This window comes from Colias eurytheme, chromosome 17 (genome assembly GCF_061535395.1).
Source record: "Colias eurytheme isolate Ceu_HAF_F1 chromosome 17, ilColEury1 Martin Lab GWU primary, whole genome shotgun sequence".
Taxonomy (NCBI): Eukaryota; Metazoa; Arthropoda; class Insecta; order Lepidoptera; family Pieridae; genus Colias; species Colias eurytheme.
In genome coordinates this window covers 1,695,960-1,708,984 of record NC_142996.1, presented here as the reverse complement: position 1 = coordinate 1,708,984, position 13,025 = coordinate 1,695,960, and the positions used below count along the sequence as shown (strand labels likewise).

At 33.9% G+C, this 13,025-nt stretch overlaps 2 protein-coding genes across 3 annotated transcripts; both read right to left on the bottom strand.

The window, feature by feature from the left end:
• Window positions 1-1,996: 1,996 nt before the first annotated feature.
• On the bottom strand, window positions 1,997-5,371 carry LOC149901015 (glutathione S-transferase 2-like). 2 transcript variants are annotated; one of them, XM_090111536.1, is made up of 5 exons: window positions 5,212-5,315; window positions 4,474-4,612; window positions 3,435-3,602; window positions 3,116-3,258; window positions 1,997-2,402 (listed from the first exon to the last, which is right to left on the bottom strand). In XM_090111536.1, exons 2-5 carry the CDS (start codon window positions 4,604-4,606, stop codon window positions 2,232-2,234), a joined length of 615 nt encoding a protein of 204 aa, XP_089967662.1. In that variant the 5' UTR covers window positions 4,607-4,612; window positions 5,212-5,315; the 3' UTR covers window positions 1,997-2,231. The 2 variants fall into 2 exon arrangements, with proteins under 2 accessions (XP_089967662.1, XP_089967661.1); XM_090111535.1 differs by having other exon boundaries at window positions 1,999-2,402; window positions 4,474-4,619; window positions 5,212-5,371.
• A 1,233-nt stretch (window positions 5,372-6,604) lies between these two features.
• On the bottom strand, window positions 6,605-12,544 carry LOC149901014 (glutathione S-transferase 2-like). The gene is made up of 5 exons (XM_090111534.1): window positions 12,499-12,544; window positions 10,554-10,686; window positions 7,780-7,947; window positions 7,311-7,453; window positions 6,605-6,922 (listed from the first exon to the last, which is right to left on the bottom strand). The coding sequence occupies exons 2-5, from the start codon at window positions 10,684-10,686 to the stop codon at window positions 6,752-6,754; spliced, it is 615 nt and encodes a 204-aa protein (XP_089967660.1). The 5' UTR covers window positions 12,499-12,544; the 3' UTR covers window positions 6,605-6,751.
• Window positions 12,545-13,025: the final 481 nt, after the last annotated feature.

Here is a 13,025-nt window from a genome sequence, read left to right as displayed (position 1 = left end):
CCGTTATCATTCTGAGGGATCAATGTACCTATACTTGTCTGCAGATAACAAATATTTTGTACCGAAAACGGATAAGATGTCTGAGCGTGACTTCGTTCAGGCATATATTTTACTACAGTAATTTCTTACAAATTGACCTTTGTTTTACCCCCTACACGGGCCTATCTATAATTTTTTATTAGTGCTTACAGGTAAGCTATAAAAGAAAACTAGCTTTGGTGCAATGTCAGTTGTCACGTTTCCTTCTGCTCCAACCAATAGAAGAACTCTACCAATGCCCAGTCTAAAACTTTCTAATGGGAGGATCGAAGGTATCAATACACCAGATACCTAATACAAAAGTCCCTTCCACTCAAAGGGGAAATTAAGCGCAACACCAATAAAAAAATTGGATATGACAGACAAACAATAAGCCAGTTTTTATTTTTTATATATGTATATAGATAAATTTTATTAAAGAATTGTTGCATGATGACTCTCCGAAAAGTAGCTACTCATCATCAAAACCTGTTTTATATAAGTAAAAATAAAAATGATAACATCATTTTGTAACAGCGTGAATGTTTATCTTTAGACGACGTATATTTTTATCAGTTAATTTGTATAAATGCATGACTATAAAAATACTTTAAAAATAAATATACGGGATTGGTGTGTATAGATAATACCATATTTGATAATTATTATTTATATAGTAATGAATATTGATTCATGTCTAAGTTAAAGCCAGGTTCAAACTACAGCGGTCTCCGCTAAGTACGCACAGTATCCAGTATCCATTATTAAATTAAATTAAGTACTGTACTATAAAGTACAGCCCCCCTAGACAAGTGGCTTTCTATTAGCGTAAAGTTGAATAGAATAAATTATGAATGTATGAGATTGACGTAATCAATCGTCGTCGTCGTCGTAATGAAACGTCAATCTCATACATTCATAATCTATTCTATTCAACTTTACGCTAATAGAAAGGCACTGTCTAGGGGCACACGATTAAATTATTCGGGCCGATTTTTCAATGCTTGGATAAAACTTATCCGTCCAATAAAGTATTACACGATAATATTAAAATGTCACATAAACTATCAAATAGGGGCAATTAGAATACGTTTATAAAAGTACATTATTCGACGAATAAGTTTTATCCAAGCATTGAAAAATCGGCCCCTAGACAGTCTGACTATTTTTTGTATTCATGATTAAACTGTCAATTACAAAAAACTTTTGAAATTAACCTATTATTAAAGTTCTCGGTGCAATTACATAAAATGAGCGAATACTCATTATAATTTATAAACCCACTATGTCAAATTCCTCTAGTGTAAATAGCATTCGTTCGTTGTTCTTATAGAGCAGGCTCCAAGGAGATGTTCGTTTGCAAAAATAGCGGACCTAAATCTGACTTCTGATATATATTGTATAGATCCCAGACATCCTATAGACAGATGTTGCCAACCAGCTTTGTGGTCCCCCTCTCCCCACCCCGGTAATTAAATATGGCATACAAAGAAAAAAATAAAAATTTCCGAAACATGCCGTGTGGGGTATCAAATGAAAGAGCTTATTGAGTAGATCACGAATATATAGCATACTATAACATTTCTTACAGTTTCTCTATTTTTGCAAACGAAACTCCACTGAGAGTCCGGTCTATTAGTGCGATCGAAAGATCACGAAAGAATACTCTTGCTCTAGCTCTATGTTCGTTTGATGTAAATGCACCAAAGAAAACTTTTACTGTTAACTTATAATATATGAATGTGTATTTTTTTCTGTTCACCTCAAATGAATCATTATATTTTAAACAGTTTCATCAATGTCCATTCAGTACCTACATTGTGTGTTTTTTGAAATGTCGTTTGTTCGCGCGAGGAGCATAGTGTGGCTGCAGCATTTATCTGAGGCATATTATAGGATTTGTACAACATAATATTAAAGGAAAAATAAAACAATTTGCATTTGTTTTTAAATTTATAATTAATTTTAAAAATACAAAGCTGTAATAATACTTCAACATTTTAATAACCATTATAATGTACAATGGACGTTATTGTTTATTTTGCCAAATTTAGTAATTTACCTAGGTAAATACTTAAAATATACCTAGTTACTGTAAATAAAAAAATAATTTTTTTTTAACATTTTTTCTGACGAAATATTATCATAGTACGTAGAAAACTGCCCAGGATAGTCTATGGTCTAAACTCTAAAGTCTATAAAAACCATAAAAACTATGCGATGCACTTGGGCGCCTTGTCGCTGAAGGCCTTAACCTTCGGTATGGTGTACACCGCGTCCACGACCTGCTGGAAGCTTGGGTACTGCTTCTCCAAGTCTGGCATTTGCAGCATCAGCTTCAGGTAGTCAAACATGCCCGCGAAGACGAAGTCGGCCCAGGTGAGCTGTGATCAAAAATAATCATGGACTCGTCAAGGAAACTGGTATATTTACGGTTAACTAAGCCTACTGATACTGACTTCATTTTTTTATGTCATCATGGTACCGCTTACCATGATGACATAAAAAATTGCCAATGAACAATTCGACCGTTTCACTTCAAAAAATAAAAAGGACGCAAAATCGTTACTTTCCCAATAAAAAAAATTGGTTGTTTGTAAAATAGGTTTACGATCGAGATGTTTACGTGATAACTTCTAATTGGTGGCAGCGCTCGAGATGAGACGGGAGATCGGTCCGTCTCTCTCTCGTTATACCTGCGATCGCGCTCGTGAGGTTTTGGTGTGACACAAGTTTCTGAACATGTCACCCGACTAAAACGATTTTAAAAACGTTATCACGGCAAAAATAATATCGGATAATTTTACTATCTACTATAGTATAGTATTATTTTATCTGTGCTATCATCCAGACTCTTTTTAAAAATAAATCCTTAAGATTTCAATAGATAGTAGATAGTCTGAAGATATGGAAGATACTGTGGAAAGATATTATAACAAATGACATAATCTAAGGACATAATCACAGACATAATAATCAAAATTGACTTCGTAATTAAACACACACATATAGGTATTTAATTAAGGTACAATATTATTAGATCGTCTTAAAACTACGTATAATAATTTATATCGATCTACGATAATTAATAACCCACTTTGCCAGCGGCGATATGTCCATTGTTCTTCTTGATAATTTCATCGAGTTTTTTCAAAAGCGTTGGATACAGATTCTTCACGTTTTCCGCGTGTTTCTTCGCCTTTATGTCCGCGTCCGGTTCGTACTGAACAACCGCCGCCTCTGTATTTGACACGACAATGAATATTTTTGAATCAATATTATAAAGAGGAAAATTTTATATTTTTTAATGATTTCTCTTAACGGCCAGTTTTAGTAAAAAAATTGTAAAAAAAATATACATTTTTTATATTTTTTTCCTTAAATTACCACCTGAACATACTATTGACTTGACTCACTGGCTCTGATGTCGTTCACAAAGTCGACATTTTGGTCGATCTCGAAGTCCTGTTCCGCGTCGTCGCCGACGAGCCCGTACTTGCGGCCGAGGTAGCGGCCAATCGCGAGGCTCTGCGCGTACTGCTTGCCGTCTATCTCCAGCACTGGCATTGCGCCAAAGGGAGTCGCTAAAGCATAAAAAAGGAAAAAAAATACATTGACTGTCGATTCTAAGTAATCCTACATGATAAAAGGTTATAGAAAATTTAATTAAATAGAAAATTTAATTTTCAGAAAATTGGAAGAAAATGTACTACATATTTGAAAGTATGACTTAAATACATATAGAGGTGTAGTAAGTATGTAAATTGTTTTTATATTCTAATGTACTTTTTGTACTTAACACTTGAACGGAAAAACTGTAGGTGGCAATTTAGTTTCAAGGTTAATAGATATCAAACATACACTATGCTTGTATTTCAAAACGATAAATGTTTTGAAATACAGGCATAGTGTATGTTTCGAAACGTTTTTTTTTTCGAATAAGTAGGAGAGAGCTATCACTCCAGGCCGATTGAGAAAGAGTGAGAAAAGGCGAACGTAGTTAGCATAGTAAACAAGTTTCACTTCTGACATGTGTACCTACTTTGTATGTAACGCCAGCATTTTTTTTTAGTATCACTAAGGGGCTGGATTAGGTAGGGCTTTTTTTTTAATTACACGCAAATAGCCGTCGCCACGCAACCGCTTCCTTGTGGACGTTTAGAAAAAATAAATTTTCATAAAAATTACAAAATACCGCGCGTTAGTAAACTGGCGACGGCGTTTGTAAACGGCCAAATTATGCAATTTGCCCGCGACATACACATCAAAATGAACAGATGATAATATTATGTGATTCAATTAAGTACCTACACGAAGTTTATGCAAGTCATGCCTGCACCTAACGAGAAACATTTATGTGGCAAAATTATTGAGAGCGTAATTGAAGTTGTTGCCTATAATTATTATTTACCACATATCTTTACAACTTAATTTAACGTATATTCTTTTACTCACATGGTTTGTGGGCGGGCCACTGATCGAAGGGTATTCTTATGTCTTCGAACTCCTGGTTTCCATACGCGAGGAGAGTCCTTATGTGCTCTCCAAGGGCCTTCCCTTCGAAGTATCGGACTACAACCTTAGGCATTTTGTTCTGGAAACTTGAAAAATACAGTACCTACCTTAATCATGGACTCAATTTTAATCTACACGTTTAGGAATAGCCGGTTCTACATTTTATTATCTATACAACTTATCCAAACAACACCTCATGTGTGTGTTATCAAGGAAACAACTTATGTGATTAGAAATTCAATTTTAAAGGCAATATAATGAATAACTAAAATTAACATCATTGAAAATTAGAAAAACCTATGTTTACATTAAATTTGAACATGTTTATACCGGTCGTGCAGGTTTCTATAGATTTTATTATAAATAAAAAATGTATATTTTTATACAATTATTAAGCTCAATAGGCATACGTGACAAAAAATATATACCTACTAGAGGTCCGCCCCGGCTTCGCCCGTGGTACATATTTCGCAATAAAAGGAAGCCTATGTCCTTTCTCGGGTATCAAAATATCTCCATACCAAATTTCATGCAAATTGGTTCAGTAGTTTAGGCGTGATTGAGTAACAGACAGACAGACAGAGTTACTTTCGCATTTATAATATTAAGTATGGAAGTATGGATTAGCTTTATTTTTATTAAAATAAGTATAGCCGTTTAAGAGCAAATATTACTTACGATGAAAACTTCTATATCGATATGTAACAAGTACACCAACTCAACCGCACACTCAGGTACGCTTGTGGCTGAAACTAATAACACCGTGTTTTTGTGTGGCTTATGCCACGAAAGAAGTCCCGTTGATAGCGTGCTGTCAAATTTTAATGTAATGTAAGATAGCTTCTCTGAGATATGATCCCACCAAAAACATTACCTGATAGTTATTGATATAACATTTTAAACAAATAAAATAATATAACAACCCGGGAGCTAGTTATAATTTTTACTACAGATTAACTATAGCCGGTCAATGGTCATAAATAAAACAAATTTCATATGGTTTTTAATTTATTTTTAAAACATAACAAGATAACAAGGTTAAAGCTTATTCTAATAAAAATATAATCCATATAGGTCTACCAGAATCTGATGGCATACTTATTTATATTTATGAAATAAGAGATTTTCATGTGGCAACTTTATTTGACAACTATCAAATTGGTTGTCAAATTATTTGTTTTCTTTGCAATTGATGAATAATTTTTAGGATTTTGTCTAAAAAATCTTCGAAAATGTCGAAAAAGCCGCTGCGATCACAAGCAAGAGGTGTTGTTTATAATGTGTATAGAAAAACATTCGATGAAGAAGGGTCAAACACATCACAATTTTAAATTTTGAATATTTTATTGGTAAATTGGACTTACCCGTTTTGGTACTTTAAATTAAAAATATTATAAGTAGGTAACTATAATATATATTGTTTGTTGATTACAATATAATTTTATGATAACTTATTACAGGAGTTTCCAATGCGGCTATTCGTCAAGTCCAAGCTGTTAAAGTGAATTTTATAATGTGTGTATCTGTTAATACTTACGAAAATAAACATAGTTTTATATTATTTTTATTTTATTTTATAAAAAAATATAAGCAATCTAGTTTTGATCTGTATTATCATTACATCCATATTTTTACATGGCATAATGATAATGAATATACAAATATAGGTATGTGTAAATAATAATATGTATTACCTATACCTATAAAAGTAATATGTACATTATACATGTAAGTATGTACCTACATAATATTAAGTGGATATCTCATTATTAAGTACAGTATTGTTCACATATGTAATGTGACTAATGATGTTGAGGACAAAATAAAAACTAAGCAGTATCAAGATCGTTCAGTCCATTTTCCCTAGGGTTGCACACTCAAAATTTTGATTTCCCTAATTGCCATCAGATTCTGGTTTACCTATACTAATATTATAAATGCGAAAGTAACTCTGTCTGTCTGTCTGTTACTCAATCACGCCTTAACTACTGAACCAATTTGCATGAAATTTGGTATAGAGATATTTTGATACCCGAGAAAGGACATAGGATAGGTTTTAATAAGGAAAGCTAGTATAGAAATAAATGCACTTTGTAGTTATTTTATAACATAGGGCACTGTGTGATACTGACTATATTACATTTGCCTTTGGCACAGTTACAATATCACACTCCACTCAAAGTAAACTAAGATTGGTATGGTCAATGAGGAGCAGAGTCTACATGACACACTTGGGCGCCTTGTAGCTGAAGGCCTTGATCTGGGGGATGGTGTAGATGGAGTCCACGAGCTGCTGGAAGCGCGGGTACTGCTGGCCCAGGTCCGGCATCTGCAGCATCACCCGCAGGTGGTCGAACATGCCCGCAAACACAAAGTCCACCCAGGTCAGCTAGAATTCATTATTTATGGTTAGACTTTGAAGCTTTTCTGTTATGTAAGTTGAGATACTAATTTCTTCACTTTAGATCACTTAACCCATTGAGCCCCGAACGGCCCGATCGGGCCACGACGCAATAGATTTTCTATTGTGTCTGTGATTCCGGGGCCTGATGGATTAAAAAATGAATTGTAATGAATTATGTTTACTATGTATTAAAGTCCTCATATTGCAATCCTACTCTTTTATGTATTGTCTACCCAAAACTTTAACGTTTGACCCTCAAGTTTGAGCAGCTCATTGAATTTATTGGTCATATTTTGTCCTGATGGAATGGCGATTTTATTTGGATTTTTTTTCGTTGAACTATTTTCTTTAGATTAACAAACATATAACCCACCTTGCCTGCCGCAAGATGTCCATTGTTCTCCTTGATAATATCGTCTAGTTTCTTCAAGAGCACTGGATACCAATTCTTTGTGTTTTCTGCGTGTTTCCTCGCCTTTATTTCCGGGTCCTGTTCGTAGTGCACAGTCGCTGCTCCTGTATTGCGGAATCAACAATTACTATTTTTCCATTTTTATACTATAAATCGATTCTCGTCGTTGGTACCTATGTTTTAATGTTTGTTACCTAAACTTGAAAGTACTGGACAGATTTTAAAAAATCTTACCAAGAGCAAGCTAAATTATTAAAGTAAATAGGTTATCTCGACCTTCTTAAATGATGCGTATTAATCAATCTACATTTAAATACAAAAAGTGCATGCCCAGAACATCAGACACGTTAAATGTGATCGTTCTTCCATTCATCGCGATAACACAGCGATTCTGCCACGTACGTAGTAATTACTTTTATTCACAACTTACTGCCTCTAATGTCGTATAAGAAGTCGACATTCTGGTCGATCTCGAAGTCCTGTTCTGGGTTATCACCGACGAGCCCGTACTTGCGGCCGAGGTAGCGGCCAATCGCGAGGCTCTGCGCGTACTGCTTGCCGTCTATTTCTAGCACTGGCAATTGGCCGAAGGGAATCACTGCATCACAGAAAAAAGTAATAAATAGTGTGATAAGCAAAATTATTGTAAAAATAATACAGTGGAAAAACTGTACGACGTGTCAACTTAGTTCAAGAATATTAGATGTGATGCTTGTATGTTGTTTTTATGTGTTCAAGCTTTGTTCTTATCACAGCAGTTCCCGTAGCTTCGCTCGTGTGGTCAATATAAATTTTCATGGAAATGAACATTTCAGCGCGGTAAACATATTTTAGGCGCGGGTCAAACACAAGCGGCGCGGGCGCGGGCGTGCCATAAGCGCACCTCTTGAATCTGTTTTGCACCACGTCCTTCTTATACATTTTGTATGAAAGAATTTTGGAAAGGCGACGAGGCGGCACGCCACGGTTGCGCCGCGGGCGTACCGCAGGCGTACCGCAGGCGCGCTTCCCCCATCGCATCCAAATAGAGGTCAATTCACGGTCATACACAATCAAAAACAAATCGGGTGGTAGGAGACGGTAGCCTGTCAGTCAAAAATGTGTTCTCTCTGTGTGGAATTATATAGAGCTGCTATTACATACCCTTCTTCGTTTTGTTTTTAAAGGTGAATTGAATTAATCGATGAAATGATTTACACAGGTGATGGCAGTAGGGAAAGTGAAAATGAAGAAGAGCATAATGAAAGTTCCCATGTATTTACAATGTCAGAAATAAAGATAATCCTGATTTTGATTGTGTTTTTTATTTATTTGTAATTGTAATAATATTGTGGAATGATCAGTACTGTAAATACTTTTGAACTGAGATTTTAATGATAAGATTTATATGGTTTAAATGTAAACCTGTGTTTGAAAACCATATTTTATCTATACTAATATTATAAAGAGGAAAGGTTTGTATGTATGTATGTATGTATGTATGTATGGTTTTCACGCATAAACTAGGTACTGGACCGATTTTGATGAAATTTGGCACAGATAATCTTTAGACCCTGAGAAAGAACATAGGCTACCTTTTATTGCGAAATATGTACCACGGGCGAAGCCGGGGCGGACCGCTAGTACAATATAAATTTTGTGTTATTTTAACCTTCTTTTCTTCCATCATTACACCAGTACTACTTTAAAATTACTTTAAAAGTACTATAAAATTTTCCAAGTAAATTCCAACATTTCCAACAAAGATATATTTGCAATCGTGGGGTTATCCTCGCTATTTACTTACAAGGAATTATCAAAACAAAATCGTTACTTTCAAATTAATGTTAATCTCTTTTAGCACAAAAAACATAATTTTACTAAATTATGCATGAAGAAAATGCATTTAACCACTCTATATAAATATCATTTTCGGACGCCAACAGCGCGCCCGATGCGCGCCGGCAGTGCGCCCGCGGTGCGCCCGATGCGCGCCGCGCCGCTTGTATATGTCCCGCGCCTTATGTCTCTCTCCAACTTTCTGAATTTTTCCAGATTTACAAGTTATACCAAAAATACCTCCATAACTTTAGTAAATGTAGTACCGTAAGAATTAAAAAAAAGCCATAACCTTGATGATTTTTTTATTCAAATGTACGGTTATTTTAATCTATCCAAACACGAGTCAACAAGGTCGGCCATATTGTAGGAAATGGTCACAAGTTAGCTCCTTATCACTATGATTTGAGTCTTAAAGAAAAAATAATTTGGAAAATCCAAAAGTGCACGCCTCATAATTTTTTTTTAATAAATATTTATTAATTATTATTTTTGTTTATTTAATAACAATTAAACCACATCGAATCAGACCCTGAAAAATGAAAGGGTTCTATTCCTGAGCATACTCAAGCGTAAGAGAAAAAAAAAGACTCTTTTAGTAAAGTATTTCGGTCGCTATCGTGTTAACAAGAAAAAGGATCCGCACATACAGACACACGGACGTCCAAGACAGAACTTTTTTAAACTGTTTTTTAACTAGTTTAAATAACAAAAATGACATCAAAAATATCATGAACGTTAAAAATAGTGTTTTTTCTTAATATGTGTGTGTATGTATTATCTTACAAGTGCAATGTATGATACATAAAGACATTTTAAGTTTGAAAAATCAGATGTTTTGCGCGAAGTGACAGTAGTACCCACCTCAACGCTTCGCTTATGAGGCGTGCAATTTAAGCTCTGATAAAACGAAGTAATGTATTGAAATAATTATGTTCCTAAATAAATGTATCTAGACCATTCCACATCGAAATTACCAATTCTTTCTATTCTCTAAGGCTATTGCAGACTCTACGCCTCTACAAATGGATTGCTGACTTAATGTATGGAATGAAGAAAGAAATTGTACCGTGTACGGATGTACATCCAAACTAATATTATAAATGCGAAAGTAACTCTGTCTGTCTGTTACTCAATCACGCCTAAACTACTGAACCAATTTTCATGAAATTTGGTATGGAGATATGTTGATACCCGAGAAAGGACATAGGCTACTTTTTATTCCGGGAAAATGACGCAATCCCGGAAATCCCACGGGAACGGGAACTATTCGGGTTTTTTTTGACTGCGCGGGCGTTAAGCCGCGGGCGGAAACCTAGTATTGAATAAAGAAGAAAAGGAAGGGTGATGTCTCCGGATTGTATTATAGTTAATTCTTTTACTCACAATCTCTGCGGCCGTACAGTTGTTCATAGGTCCATCTTTCGTCTTCGAACTCCTGGCCTACATACGTTAGGAGAAGCCTGATGGGCTCTCCGAGGGCCTTCAGCGTCAAGTATTTCAATACAACCTTCGGCATCTGAAAATAGAAACTTGCATAAAATCGTATACAATATAAATATGTTTGTTAAAACTGTGTTTTTGCGCCATTTCAATAAGTTGGATCATGGATGCTAAAATAACAATACATATTAAGTATTAGGAGTACTGCTTTAATGTGTTTTTATTATTCTTTTTGCATCAAATAAATAACATTTTATATTTTTAATTAGATTTCCCATACCTATTCATTTTTGATACCGATAACTTTGGGATAACTATTAAAATTTAAAAATGACTTCCTAAATCCGATAGACAAATAAATACCACAAGGTCAATCGATTGACACAAATAGACTGTAATATCAACAATAGATTGAAAGATATGAACTTTACATTGTCTGGGGGGCGATTTTTCAATAAGGGCTTGGATAAAACTTATTCGTCGAATAATGTATAAAACTACCATTTTAAAAACGTATTCTAATTGCCCGTATTTCACAGTTTACGTGACATTTTTATATTATCGTGTACCTAATACTTTATTGGACGGATAAGTTTTATCCAAGCATTGAAAAATCGGCCCTTGATTGAATAAACCTTAGATCGGATATAATTGACTCTTTTATCCCATCGTATTGTGGGTGAAGTGAGTCTAGAATCTATTAGCTTATATCCTAGATCCAGAATGTTCCAATTTGAATGTGACTACTCGTGAATACTTATACTACACATAACGCTATAATTGTAACTCAATTGAAATCTAATAGACGTTGAGACCTTGAAAATACGTTTGTTGGTTTTATTTGATTTATTTTTCATCTATATAGTTATGTATATCGAATATACTAACAAAAATATTCCACATATTTTCTTCATCTAGGAAAATATTAAATGATTTTTTTGTCAGATTGAACGTTAAAATAACAAAAAAGTGCATAAAATTTTAACATGGTACTATAGCTTTGAATTTAGACGATAGCAGAGAAAATTAAATTTCAGATAGCCGGATATCTACAAGCAAAATAAAGTTAACCAAATTGTAAATTGTTTGTCGATTATTTACCGATTCTTAATTACCTACAGACAAAAAAGGTTTTTTTTTTAAATAATTATTAGTTAAAATAAATCGTAAATCTTGAATCTAAAACTTTCAAATTTGGTTTATTTTTGGATTCTAAAAAGGTACTTTCATTTAGTTTCTTTAATTCTGGCTTATGACTTTCGAGATCGTATGTCTCGGAGTCATTTTATTATTATAAATAAAAAATAAGTCATCTATTACATATTATGATATTTTTTCGATTTTAAAATTGTTCGTTCGATCAGTAATTATTCTTTAGTCTTCATGTTTTATGCCGGATATAAAAGTAAAAAAAAATGTCACAGTATCCTTAATTTTCGCGTAAATAAACTAAAACACGTCGTTAAACCGATACAAATTTAAACTATTATAACTTAACTAACAAACACGGCGACATGACAGTTTCTTAAATACAGTTAATTTTTAATTCCAATATTTTTTTAAGAGAAAGTAAATCGGTTTTTAATCCTTCGTTTATATTTTAATGAGACCTAATCAGTTAAAAAACACTTTTTTTTTTATTAAAACATGGTTTTTTTTTGTTTAACATTACGCGAGTAGGTACCTATTTTACATTTAAAATTATTTTTAACAGATTTTGAAAGTTTAAAATCCGTTAAAACTTCCTTAATTTTTATAATAAGAACTATATAATTATAGACGAATCCTAAGTAAAACATTAACAATAATATTGTTCGTAATTTAAACAACCTAAACCCATAAGGGTCGAATAAATATATGATTAAAAATAGACGTAAATATTACTTACGATTTAAAAATTAGCGCTCTTGTCCGTAATAACACTCAACTGAACCCGACTGAACCACATACTACAGCACCATCTACCAGGCATTTATATACAGTGTTTTATCTAAGCTGCCAAGTTCGGAATGCCCGCCACAGATAATAATATATATTGTATAATAATAATAATATGTAATGCCAGCCGTGAACCGGTAATCGAAGATAACGGAATCATGATGATTAGTAGATACTAGATTCGATGGTGAACGACTATGGTAAAAATAATCCACCATAGACAAATAATTCCAATCAAAGTGCACAAACTTGGCTAGAACATCCAAACAGAAAATCTTAAAGTATCTACATAGTATAAATTTGTAATCTGCCCGTTTACGACAGGCGGCAATTTTATAAAATACTCTTTGCAGCGGCCATAGATTACATTTTTTTTGGTCTGGAGCTTGGTCTGGAGTATGGAGGGTAGAGGGTAGAGGTAAGGAGAGTCATAACTTGCCAAGTTGGTGTTATAGGAATAAAAAAACATACAGGCGT